Raw genomic sequence first — 12,950 nt, 5'->3', positions numbered from 1 at the left:
TATATATATATATATATATATATATATACACACACACACACACACACGTAATAAAATTTGTAATTGACAAAATAATTTGGTAAAATTTGTAGTAATTTTAACAATTTTGCAATTTGTAATATTAATATCCAAAGCATTATTCGTCCTGAGAGTATGAGACAGAGACATGGACACATTGGCCAGGCCAGTTAGAGAATTTACTAACAATTAATAATATCCCTACGTTGCATTTACCAAATATTGCTTCACATTAACATACCATGATTTCAGCGTGAGTGGTTGAAAATACGAAAAACCATTCAATCCTTTGATAATACGAAGTAAAGTGATGTGGTAGATGCAACATCATATTGCTGGAACTCAAAAACCTTTTTTGAAATAAAAATAAATTTTAACTTTAGGTAGGCCTTCAGTCATCTTCTACAAATTATACTAACGTATTCAATTCGAATGTATTAATTTATAATCTTGAATGAGAAAATGAAATAGACCCATCATGATTTTGTTAAATACAAGCATTTCATGGTTGTAATTTCAGCAATTACCCCAATTAAAGATAATGAATCTAACTGATATAATTAAAACATGCTTAACTTCAAACATGGTCAACAAAAATAGTGTTCGAAATATCATATCCATCATACTTGGATTAACTTCTTTGAACTTTATAGCATTATATGTGCAAAAAACAATTAGGATGCAATTTGCATTGTACTTTTCTTCTCTCCCTTTCTTTCTCTCTCTCTCTATCTTATCTTTTAGTAATAATTTGCATCCTACTTTTACAAATGTCTTTAGACTCCAGAATCCAACACAAAAAATGAAATCTCTGGAGCCAACATGCCACTTTCACAACACATTCCATACACAATCATTTGTGCAAGAAACTAAACCCCAAAAATCTTCATTGGTGTTCGAATTACAATTTAAACACTACATTACAACATACATTGGGAAGAGGCTGTATTCTGGAATTTCATTGATAACCCTTTCTGCTCCGGCTACCAGAGCCAGCAACACTCCTTGTGGTCGTGGGCTCAGTTGGACTATACAAATCCCTATGACCAGATGAAGTATTTCCTCGGAGACCATGAGAAGGAACTTGACGAGGAGATCCTGAACTTGATTCAACCCCTTTAAGGGCTTCTGTCTCCAAAGTCTTGGCTTCATTGGTCAGCGTTTTTAACTGTTGAGCAAAAGCAGGTCAGTTTATACACAAACTGCAAATTGATAATGAATTTACTAATGTTATAAGCAACTGAATAATGATCTATTAGCAAGGTTCTTTAACCCTCTAGCACAAAATGGATGGAACCTGCCATATCATCATATATGTGCTATGTACAAACCCCTACAACAAATGTCCAAGAAGCAGGAGGACAAGCTTTGCTAAAATGGATAACAAAGGGTCACAACTTGAAAAAGCACTTCATGAAGATAAAGATTGGAACTTCGAAACGGCTTGAGCTCAAAACAATTTTTTCATATTAATCCTAATTCCATTGAAATTGACAATACAAGATCAATAAAGCATCCTTGCTGTATGAAACATAGTTAGTTTTGTTCTATACCCGAGTTTCATTCTCTTTTAAGCGGTCCTGGAGTGCCTTTATGGCCGGACTTAAACTGCATATGAAAAAAAAAAAAGAGAGTAAAATTTTTATAAAAAAAATCCAAGCACAAACAACTCAAAAAGTGGTGGCCATTTGATTCTAACCAATACTCAATTAATTTGCACAAGGAAGCCTGATAAGTTGAGGTATGATGTATGAAAGAAAGCGGATGCACTTTTCCATCCCTATGAAAAATGTAAGAAATTTAGAATCAATAGTAAATTATTAGTAAAACCACTATAAAAATAAGAAGTACAGGTCATGATAACAAGTGGCAGCATATCACTTAATCACCTCATATTTTGCAATATGGCTTGGTTATATGCTGCCCGCTCCTCTTCATATAGCACACGCTGCAAGTCTGTAAACGACGTTAAAGGAGATTCAAGCTTAACAAGGGAAGATGACGGCAAAACATGAAGAGGAACTTCTTTCCTGACATACTCTGCACCACTGCCAGAAAACAAAAGCAATTCAAGTTTTAAGGTGCCTTTTAACAACCCCAGACAGGATAAGCCACTTGATTAGAAAAAACCATTGAATGTGAAACGAAACACAGACAGATATACAAGCTACACAGGCACTAACATGCACTGATACACACAAAACAAACAACCCAAAACAAATGAAGAGAGGAAGAGACCCAAGTCATACCAATCTAGAATTTGGCATAGAGCACTCTCATTCAACACCCCCCCCCCCCCCACAAAAAAAAAAAGGAAAAATAAATATAGAATATTTATAAATAAAAGACATTATAAGGCCCCATAGACATGGAATACCACATGCAGCATAGTAGACTTATAGTACTCTTCAAATGCCAAAAATCTCCACTGGCCTCAGTTCATGATAGACACCAACAGTTTGATACTTGGTAGGAATTAGTCATGAGGGGGACAAAAGACAGAACTATTTTTTGAAGCATTAGTAACACAGTGAGATCAGCACTAAGCAGGAACAAAATTTTCCACAAAAAAGAAAAAAAGAAAAAGAAAAAAAAAGGACAATGAGTTAAAACTTTCTATTCCTTCACAATGAGTTGTAACTAGGTTATTGCAAGAACAATGGTAATAAAATCAGCAAAGAGCTTTAAAATCAGCAAAGAGCTTTAAAATCTCAGGTATTTCAGCCATTTCATTTTTGCAGAATTTATGGTGCACTACGGGTATTTTCATGTCCTTAATGGGTAGTTTAGTAATGCATTTAAGTTTAATCACCAGTATTATCTATCATATAATTAATTGATTGAGCTAGTCTCTCTCAATTTCTAACCACGGCATGCATGGTTATGGACATCAGTGAGCAATTATATTGACCTAGAATGTGAGTACAATCAATGGAGTTGACCTGTAATCTCTATATTCATAAATCTGAAAAAAGTGACTTATCTAGTTATCTTCACTCTAACTCTCTGGAATTTTGCTCCATTTCAACCCTACCTAAGATTTGTAAGACATTCCTGCAGCAAAGTTTCTTGTTTCATTCTCCATTGCAGCCGTTAGTAAAATCAAATATTTTATGTCCACAGAGTTCTCTTGTACTTTTCCATAAACATTTGAAGGGAGTGGATCAGCAGAAAGCTGGAGTTCAGCAATAGGTTAAACTAAATGACAAAGCACCAGGATGCCTGATTCCCCACTATCTTTTGTTGAAGAAAATTCAGGGCTGAACCAGGTTAATATGGGGCACCAATTATTCACACAGTGAAAATAGTAGACAAGGACAGCTTTAAAATTTTGATTTCACAGGTACCAAGAACAAAAATAGCATAATATACAATGGAAAAATTGTATTTCTCATCTAACAGGTTTGAATTTGAATGTGACATGACTTTGTAATAGACAACCAAAAAATTTCTGCATATTTAAAGAACTCTACCATTTTAAACAAATGAACAGAATTATTATTTGTAAACACCAGTACTTGAGGTAAGAATAAAAATAGATGCCAAGTGATCAAGTACATACTCATATATACCTCATTTCCAAATTCGAACGGTGCATTGCTTCTTGCATACTTTCTGACATATCCATGGGGTCTATATCAACAATGATGTTGTCTGAACTGTCAGCACGGTGGGTTCCCCCAATCCTCTCTCTTCCTAGATAGTTGGCATCTGCATTAGCAAAGAAAACCCCCAACTCCGAGGATCTTCCACCACCCTAGCCAATTATAGAATGATTACTCATAGCATATGTTGACAATTGAAAAATCTGTATCATCCTCACATATAAACCATAAACACAGGAAGAGAAAAAAAGTGGGGGGGGTGGGGGAGAGAGAGAGAGAGAGAGATCATGTTAACTGAAGGTATAATTTCATGGAATTGAACAATTTATAGTAATGTTAACATATATATTTTTTCCCCTTGCTTTTTGCTATACTCCCATGATCTAGAATAACTTTTTTTGCACTTTTTTTTTATAATGAAATTCCATTACTGAAGAAAAAAATTTAAACACACACACACACACATCCTAAGTACAATAACTCCAATTTCAGCATCAGTAAAACAAAGCAACAAAGAAGGCAAAACTTCACTATTTCAGATGGGTGAATGGGCGAATTGCACAAAGATCCCCTTGACCTTTTTTTTTTCCAAGTTGGTACAACAACTTTGGCACTACCAAATAGACTCCCTCTGACAGTGCACCATTCATTTGTTAACGAAGAGATCACATGGCTCTCACATGCCTAAGAAAAACTAAAATCCCTCACTCACTTCATTAATCAAAATCAATTGAAAACACAATGAGCTAGGACTCATGATGATATGAAGTGTGAGTGAGGCATTTTGTTTTCTTAGGCACACAAGAGCCATGTGATCTCTCCATTAACAAATAAATGGAGCATTGACAGAGGGGGTCTATTTGGTACAGTGTCAAAAGTCATTGCACCAAATTGGCAGGGAAAAGTAAAAGTTAAGGGGGTTTTAGTACAACAGCATGAAGTACAGGGTTTCTTAATGCAATTTATCCTTTTAGTAAATCTCAAATATGCTAAGTACTTAAAGTGAACACTTCTCAAATATGTACTTGTGTCATTCCATTCACGAGCCAAATGTGCACCTAAGAACAAGAAGTTTGGATAAAAAGCAATCTCTAGCAAAATTATATAGTTTCATGATTATTTACTAAAATTCTATGTAAAGGAGATAAGAAGATAGCAGGGAGGAGAAAGTGGAAGAGAGACAGTTACTCTCATTGAAAGCAGGTTCAATTCAACAAAAGAGGCAACATTGCAATAGTAGTACCCCTGAATAAGTTTACCAAAATAGGTTGACTCATTACACATAATAATCTAAGGAAGATAAGATAGACTGTGATTATAATCAATACTCCTAAAAATTTGTGAAGAACTTGTAACTGGATAAATTTTGAAAACTTATTTCAGGTATGCATCCTGTTTGTTTAGGAATGCATTCTTTATTTTCTTAAATAAAAGGGAAAAATACACCAAAATCCCCTTGTGGTTTCCTCAAATAACCCAAAACTCCCTTGAGGTTTTGGGTGTAACACTTAACTCCCATGTGGTATTGTTTTGTGTAAACTATTAGTTTTTGAGTATAGCCCCTTGTTTTATTGCTTTAGGTGAAAATGCAACTCTAAATATGGGCATGTGTCCTTACATGAGCAACTCACCGTTTATTTTTTTGACAAGTAATTGTAATTTATTAAAATTGGAAAATCATATACAGGAAGTATACAGAGATTTGAAAAATAGAAAGAAACAAAAGAAGGAAAAGAAAGCTAAAAGATTAGTGATACAAGTGCAAAGACTCTAAAATAAACTCACCATAATTTTAACAGATGTTTAACGATTAACACATAAAACAATATCACAAGGTGGTTAAATGTTACATTAGAAACTTCAGGGAGGGTTTCATGTTTTACAAATAAACCACAAGGGGGTTTTGTGTACTTTTCCCTAGATAAAAAAGTACCCCAGCTTTATTGGTTAACCATACAATCAAACAAACTCATTAAAATGATACTAAAACATTGCCACACCAGTGCTGTAAATATGAAGTCATAAGATAAGAAACCTAAAGGGGCAGCACAATTGGCTGGGGACCATGCCTCATGAAGCTGAGGTCACTAGTTTGAATCTCCCCTTCCCCCTCCCCATGGGACCAAAGCCTACTTGTAAAAAAATATTTTAAAAAAAGATTAGTAAAAAAAATAAGACAGATAGAGAGTATTAGGAATTGCTAGATACATAGGCCACTAGATATCTGCAACAAGGGCATAAAACCTAGTTTTACACATAAAATTAAATGATAAAAATGTCTGAAAGATTCATGATATTATCTATGCACTATACAACTGAAACATAGTCAGGCAGAGAACAAAATTCTGCACAAGAAACCCCTTTTTCTTCAAATGTTCATCCATTTCCGCAAAATGTAAGCATGAAGCAAATATGTAATCCACCATCATTTTAAATATATAACATTTTTGCAAAAACATTTCTATAGTTAGAGCTCCATTACCCAGATCAAGAAATATGTCAAATTTTAAGTTCCGCTTAAAGAAACTTATATTTTATACCTTATTTGCTGCAGCTGTTCTTGAATCGCCAGTGTCTAGTTCAGGGCTCTCTGCCCTTCCAGAGCCAGATCTTGCTGATAAATTTTCTGAGGAACTTATAGATGATTCAAGATCTATAACTGAACTTCTATTTACAGGAGAAAGAGATATAGGTCTTGACACATTATTCTGCTTCCCATCTGAGGACTGAAAAGCAATGACCTGGATTCTTCCAACCTAAAATTACTCCACGTAAGTATGACAAATGAACAGGTTTACAGGGCTACCTCCCGAATACCATGTTTATCAAATATACCTTGTTTGCATCTTCACTAAAACAGGAAAAGATCAGTCCAATGAACCCAGCATCTAGAAGTTGATACATCGCTTGAGTCCGCACATCTGCAAAAGTAGTAGAAACCATAATGATAATTAATTTCCAATGACCAAAAATAACAACAGCATGTCTACTGATAAGCAATTCAACATCTGATATCTAGACATAGGCATGAATGGATTAGTAGAAAATCATTTCACAATTCAACTCTTCAAAGGCATAGGTTAAAATAATCATAAACAAGGTGAATTAAAAAACCATAGACCTGAGATGCAAATCAGGCAACATTATTTTACATTGGTTATAAAATAGAAGGGTAAGTATGTAGTATAGATGTGATGGTTCACATATAGTTCTATAAATTGGGAAGCAGAAAGGTAGGATGGTTATTTGAAAATTTGTAGATGGAAGTGGTGATAAGAAAATTGGATGGCTAAGGTTTCAAGGGAAAGAACTACCAGTGCACTTGCTCTACAATAATACAAGGGTATTGGATATTGATAATTCTAATATTTCAGATTATCCTTTTTAGTTTAATAACCATAATTGATAAGGGAATAGCTTTTATGTACTCAAGGTATATGCATAAAACTCTCCTAAAGAATTATGAAGACAAGCAATTATAATCTAAAAGGTATTGAATCTAAAAAATCTACAAGTAAATGCATGTTGCTAGTGCCAAGGATACAAGACCCACTCGAACAAAGATTTTCACTCAATAACTAAGACCTCCACACCATTAACAGTGCAATTATTCTTTTCCCTCCATATTGCCTACGTCAGAATAGGGAAACTATATTCCAAGCAAAGGAGCTAACATGTTTATCAAACCAATTCTTCTGACCAAAAAGTATTTCTGCAACTCTCTTAGGCATTACCCAATGAACTTCAAACATAGGAAATACTAAAAAGTCATACCCAATGCACAAAGCTCTCTCTTTTTGCAAAGTCTGGGAGAGGTCATAGGAGGTAGCCACGCAATGCAATAACAAGTGATCCATGGTCTCACCACATTGCTTACACATGCAACACCAGTCCACTAACATTATACCTCTCCTAATAAGATTCTCAACAGTAAAAGATTCTTTCCACATTTTGCTGTCCAAACAAAGAATGTTGCCTTCTTAGGAGCAACATCAGATGCTCTTCCAAGGAATGTTTACCCCATTGAAAACTATTAGAGCCTTATGGTAAGATCAAACATCAAACTTACCTTTACTCGTCAACCTCCATCTAAAACATTTTTTAAGTTTTAACCCTCACCACTTGGTATATTAGGGTACAAAGCATCAAACAACAAATCATTGAAAGCTCATACAAAATGAATTTTCCATGATCGTATCAGCATTTACTATCTCCAAATATGAATGAACAGAACCATCCTTGATTAGAGCAATAGAATACATTTTTGGATACAACTACCTAAACAATTGAATCCCAGACTATATATCATGCCAGAACGTTAGTCTAAACCATCCCCAACCACATATTAAATGTAACCCACAAATCTCTCCCAATCTGCCGTAATGCTAAGCCAGAGGCTGCATCTATGAGTACTTCTAACTACCTTTGTAGTCCACTATCCCAGTCTTCCTTGTATTTTATAGCACGGACCAGTTGCCATTAATGGTTACCTTCTGCCCAAACTGGTAGAGCCATTTGCCGAACAAAGCCTAGTTAAAAGCCCAGATTATCCTTTGTTTCAAGACTATTTAAAACTCTTCTCTATAAACTTGGACAACCAACTAATGTTGGAGCATCTAGTTTCTAGAGTGATATTGCACCACTACCTCTCATTGGCCGCTAACTAGAGAAAGAGGCTTGCTGTCACACCCTAACTCATGACTAGCAAGATATTTTCCTCTTTGGGAGTGACACACAGTTTCATCCCTCAAGGTTTTAAAGGCCTGTTACCGATTAGAGTTTAAGGCCTCCATATAAAGCACAACAACTCCCTCTACCTGGGCCATGTGGGACTCAGTCAGGATTTTGTTCTCCCTCACCTCCCACTTAAGATGTCTTTTGGTTGGGTCCCAACAATCCCATATAAAGCACAACAACTCCCCCTACTTGCAATTCCCTCCGCCGCCCCCCCCCCCCCCCCTTTTCTTAGTTTATCACACTGCATATCTTTAACTTCTTAGGGCTTTTCCGGCTTTGTTGAGACCCTATCATATTCTTGATTGTTAATGTCTTTTGCTATTCTAAGAATGCAATGCATTATTTCAACACTCTTCCTTAATGTACTTTTTTGTTATTCTAGATAAGAACATTAAGAAATATGATTAAACCTATAATAGGCATCAGTACTCATGTAAGTCAGCCAGAAACTACATAACGTAACAGCTTTGTATTATTAGAGTGAGAAAATGCTCCAAAAGATACAGTAGTTTCCTTCCTCCAACTAGTGTTCCATGATTCCCACGGTCCCCAAAACCTTTTACCCTTAAAATATTCCTTAACTCTGTTCTGTTCTGTTCTACTGCTAGTAAGCTAACCCTAAAACAACTGCAACTCCACCCATAATCAAATATTCAATTGTTGGATGTTAGATTTTGAGTAAGTGTGTTGATTATGTTAAGAAGTCTGTTAGTTGCATTATGCCCCCATAGTACATTCCCAATGTACTCGGGTTGGCTATTTCTTCATTTTTTAATAAAATTTTGTCGTTACTTATCAAAAAAAAAAGAAGTCTGTTAGTTGCACAGGTTTTGATGGAATGAGAGAAATAGCTAATTTAAAAAGCTTGGCTACTGATTTGAAATACTATGGTAGGAAGTACTGAAGTAGTTATAGGATAAGTATCAACTTCCTTTTCATTTATAGGAAAGCGCAACTCTCATGCTGTATAAAGGACATAATAGGAAAACATATACAACAGTTTTTTCCTATGCTAGGATATTTTGTTATGATATCGTCTTTTTGTTGTTTTTCACTTAGATGTTGATGGTAATTGTAGATGGACCTTAGTTAACATCTCTGTTTCAGCAATCCACATATTAAAAAGGACATCTAAAAATTATGCAATAACAGAAATTATCTATGTCAATCAGTAAAACAAAATTCATATATCAAAACTTCTTAATTACATCAAACATAATGGATTGCAAGATTGAAAGAAATAAAATCAAGAAAATGTTGTAGATAGTCAACACTTACCAACGTGAGAAGGAAGAACAGTAATATGAGGATGTGAATGATACCACCCAATTACTCTTGTTGTTCTTCCAGCCAACGTGCTCATTCTGTGTTCTAGGGTTAAGAGCACAACGTCACATAAAATGTGAAGGTCATTCCCTTAGCATGCATGGAGCCAATATTCCAAAATGGCTCTTCCATTTTTTAGCAAATTGTGTTTGCTTGATTGACCAGGAATTTTTTTTTTTTTGGGGGGCGGGGGGGAGGAATGAGCAGATAATAAAGGCAGAGCTCATCTGATGAATTACAAAGCCAATTTTCCTTTTGGATATAGCATTTTTCAAAATTACATATCATTAGATAATGTCATTATATGGTACTCATGGAAAAAAAGGTCACAGCTAGTTTTATTGATCAACAATACCAAGTTTGAAAACCAGAAGGGGTATAAATATGAAAGAAAGAAATTAAAGCAGATGGATTAAGCACATAAAGAATAATTAAGGATATCTCAGCCTTAGCTGATGCAGCAGCTAACTGTTCAGGATTAGTCTCCACACGGTCCTTTCGCCGATCAGATCTTGTTTGAGGTGATGCTCCCCAAATTAGTGCAGTTACACTCCCATTCTTAGAGTACTGAAATTCCCAACATTAGAAGTAAAGTTATCATAAACATAAAAACACCAGACAAAAATTGAAAAAACTAGAAAGGAAAGTAGGAAACAGAAACAAAAAATAAGACATCAATTAACAAACCCATATTAAATTAATGCATCTTTAACTCACAACACTTTTGAATCCTGCCAATTCAAAAATTCAAAGATCCGGATCCATCAACCGTGAATCATACAACAAGAAAGACTTACATGCACCATTTGTCTACAGAAAAATAAATGCCCAAAATTATAGTCAGAAACATTTTTTTGGTAACATAGTCAGAAACATTATTATTGATTAAAAAATGCTGAAAATGATTAAGAATCAATATTGATTAAATAAGAGTTGTAAATTCTCCAACAGAGAAAATCTCATATTTTAACATAGACCTCTGCCAGATGCAGAAATCAACATGCTGATGGAACCAGATGAGCAAGTCAATGATTTTGAAGATCCAGAAATCATATATTTGGAGATCCCTTTAAATCCTCAGGCCAAAGCACTGAGGAAGTTCCACCTATAATTTTCACCAAACTTGGGTCACATCATGCAATAACAAACCCAACACAGAGCCACGCAATCAGTAGAGCTTGACATCTAGAAGTTCGAGATCAAAGTGGAGGGCCAAGACTGTGGTTGGCAGGACAGGATGGCACTAAAGGAGGCCCTACAATGGAATGGGTTTCCGAGTGTATAAGAAACCTAGTATTCTACCCCATTGTCTTGACAGAACGAAACATGAATCATGAATGTCCTTAAACAGACTTTTGTCAATTAGGCACGGGAATTTGGCATCTAACATAGAGATGGGATAGAAAAGTGTATCGGATTCAAACGCGACTAACCCCAAATGCTATCAAAGGTGGAGCAAGCACATTATGTATATTGCAGAAATATAGAAAAGCAAGCCAATACACTGCTTGGTTAGCAAAATTTAGCATGAAAGCTGCATTCTCCTACTTTTATACATGATTTTTTTCCTCTTATGGAGAAACTTCTTCGTATAAATATTAATGAAGCAAAGATCCCCATCCTTTCATTAAAGGTGTTAGCCAATATTTTAACCATATAAACATTGGAAAATAACCAAATGAGTATGTGAGACAAAAATAAGCATTCGCATAGCCAATCAAGAACCTATAAAATATCCCATCAAAAAAAAAAAAAGAACACATAAAATAGAGTTATGAAATTAACTCTAAGCAAGTCCTAAGTCTGAATTTTTAACTACACATACAATTTCTAGTTACACCAGGAAGTTTGAAAACGACATTTTTCATGTAAGCGTAAAATTCCATACAAGCATATATTGAAATCAAGACCGAACTAAAATTTGAAGAACCCAGTAAACCAAATCTCTCTCCACTTCATTTACAGTCATGTTCTCAAATATATCAAAAATAGTTCTCTTTTTTTTTCAATGCAGTTTTTTCCTGCCAAACAACAAAAGGTACAGTTCTCATTCACAAATTCCGCAAACGCCCAACAGTCCAATTCAACATTATCCCACATAGAATCCAAAACATGACTAGAATTCCAAAAACCCATTTCAGAAAACAACCCAAGTCACACAAATTCCAAACCCACCAAGCAAAAACATATGCATAACCCAAAAAAAATGAAAAATGAAAAATTGCAAAATGGGCAAGAAAGAACGAACCTCAATATCACCAAGAAGAAGGCCCATGATCTCTTCGGTCTCTGTGGACAATGCATGAGTCAGACACGTCAACCACACTTCTTCTGACATTTTCACACATGTTAAAGACATTTTCTCTCTCTCCAAAAAGAAAGAAAATTTTTGAGGAAGACAGACAGACAGACAGACAGAGAAGGAAGAGATTGTTTTTTTTTTTTTTAGAGAGAAAGGAAGAGATTGTTGAGAATCGAATCCTAAACAAACAAAGACCTACGAGGTATTTTGATTTGAAGCACGCCTCGTACTTCAAGATGCTTTGGGCACAATCGGATTTGGAGCACTAGGCTTTGAGGTTGTGCTATAATACAACTACTTTTTTTTTTTTTTTTGAAAAGTATAATACAACTACTTGCACTATGTCATGGTACCTCTTTTAATTTAGTCCGTACGATTTTTAACTTTGTGAACATGCTCAGTAGTTTAGTAGATCGCAACCGTTGACTTCTGTGTAGATGGAACTGTTTGTACTTTGTTTGCATTTTCCAAACTTTATACGAATTTTTTTTTTTTTTGAAACTGAAAGGTTAAAATCAAAATGAACGATAATGACAACTAAATTTCACCACTTTTACTTTTGTTACAAAAGCATTACGTTCATTAAATTTTTTATAATACTTTTACAATAAATTATATGTAATAAATTATTATTAATTTTAATTTAAATTCATAATTTAAGTTACTTTTTTGTTCAATCGTAATAATCAATAACAATCTATCATATAAAACATATCTCTTGTTGTTGTTATCATAATAATAACAGGTTATGATTGGAGTGATGATCTTCATGTCATTGACAATGACATTATTAACATTAATATATTATTTCCACAATTATAAATTAAAATTATATTATATTCAATACATATGCACGGATACAATTAAAAATAATTACAATTATACAGTGTAAATTATAATTTTTTTAAAAAAAAGTTGAAATTATACATGGTATTAGTTTACACATTTTTCTAAATCATACA

At 34.4% G+C, this 12,950-nt stretch overlaps 1 protein-coding gene across 2 annotated transcripts; it reads right to left on the bottom strand.

Annotated features, from left to right (window-relative positions):
• Nucleotides 1–644: 644 nt before the first annotated feature.
• LOC142636866 (uncharacterized) lies at nucleotides 645–12,279 on the bottom strand. 2 transcript variants are annotated; one of them, XM_075811154.1, is made up of 10 exons: nucleotides 11,935–12,279; nucleotides 10,128–10,253; nucleotides 9,639–9,726; nucleotides 6,459–6,544; nucleotides 6,164–6,379; nucleotides 3,591–3,775; nucleotides 1,908–2,066; nucleotides 1,718–1,798; nucleotides 1,572–1,626; nucleotides 645–1,186 (listed from the first exon to the last, which is right to left on the bottom strand). In XM_075811154.1, the coding sequence occupies exons 1-10, from the start codon at nucleotides 12,043–12,045 to the stop codon at nucleotides 977–979; spliced, it is 1,317 nt and encodes a 438-aa protein (XP_075667269.1). In that variant the 5' UTR covers nucleotides 12,046–12,279; the 3' UTR covers nucleotides 645–976. The 2 variants fall into 2 exon arrangements, with proteins under 2 accessions (XP_075667269.1, XP_075667270.1); XM_075811155.1 differs by lacking the exon at nucleotides 11,935–12,279 and adding an exon at nucleotides 10,404–10,557.
• Nucleotides 12,280–12,950: the final 671 nt, after the last annotated feature.

The sequence above is a fragment of the Castanea sativa genome, chromosome 5 (genome assembly GCF_040712315.1).
Source record: "Castanea sativa cultivar Marrone di Chiusa Pesio chromosome 5, ASM4071231v1".
Taxonomy (NCBI): Eukaryota; Viridiplantae; Streptophyta; class Magnoliopsida; order Fagales; family Fagaceae; genus Castanea; species Castanea sativa.
The sequence above is the reverse complement of the archived record's forward strand: the minus strand, read 5'-3'. Positions and strand labels throughout refer to the sequence as shown.

What these genes read in the sequence shown, in the direction of transcription:
- LOC142636866 (XM_075811154.1), bottom strand. Translation starts at nt 12,045, where the DNA reads ATGTCTTTAACATGTGTGAAAATGTCAGAAGAAGTGTGGTTGACGTGT. An exon ending in TTCTTCTTGGTGATATTGAG is followed by an intron (nt 10,254 to 11,934) that starts GTTCGTTCTTTC and finishes TGGGAATTTCAG; the next exon opens with TACTCTAAGAATGGGAGTGT. An exon ending in TTAGTGAAGATGCAAACAAG is followed by an intron (nt 6,380 to 6,458) that starts GTATATTTGATA and finishes GAGTAATTTTAG; the next exon opens with GTTGGAAGAATCCAGGTCAT.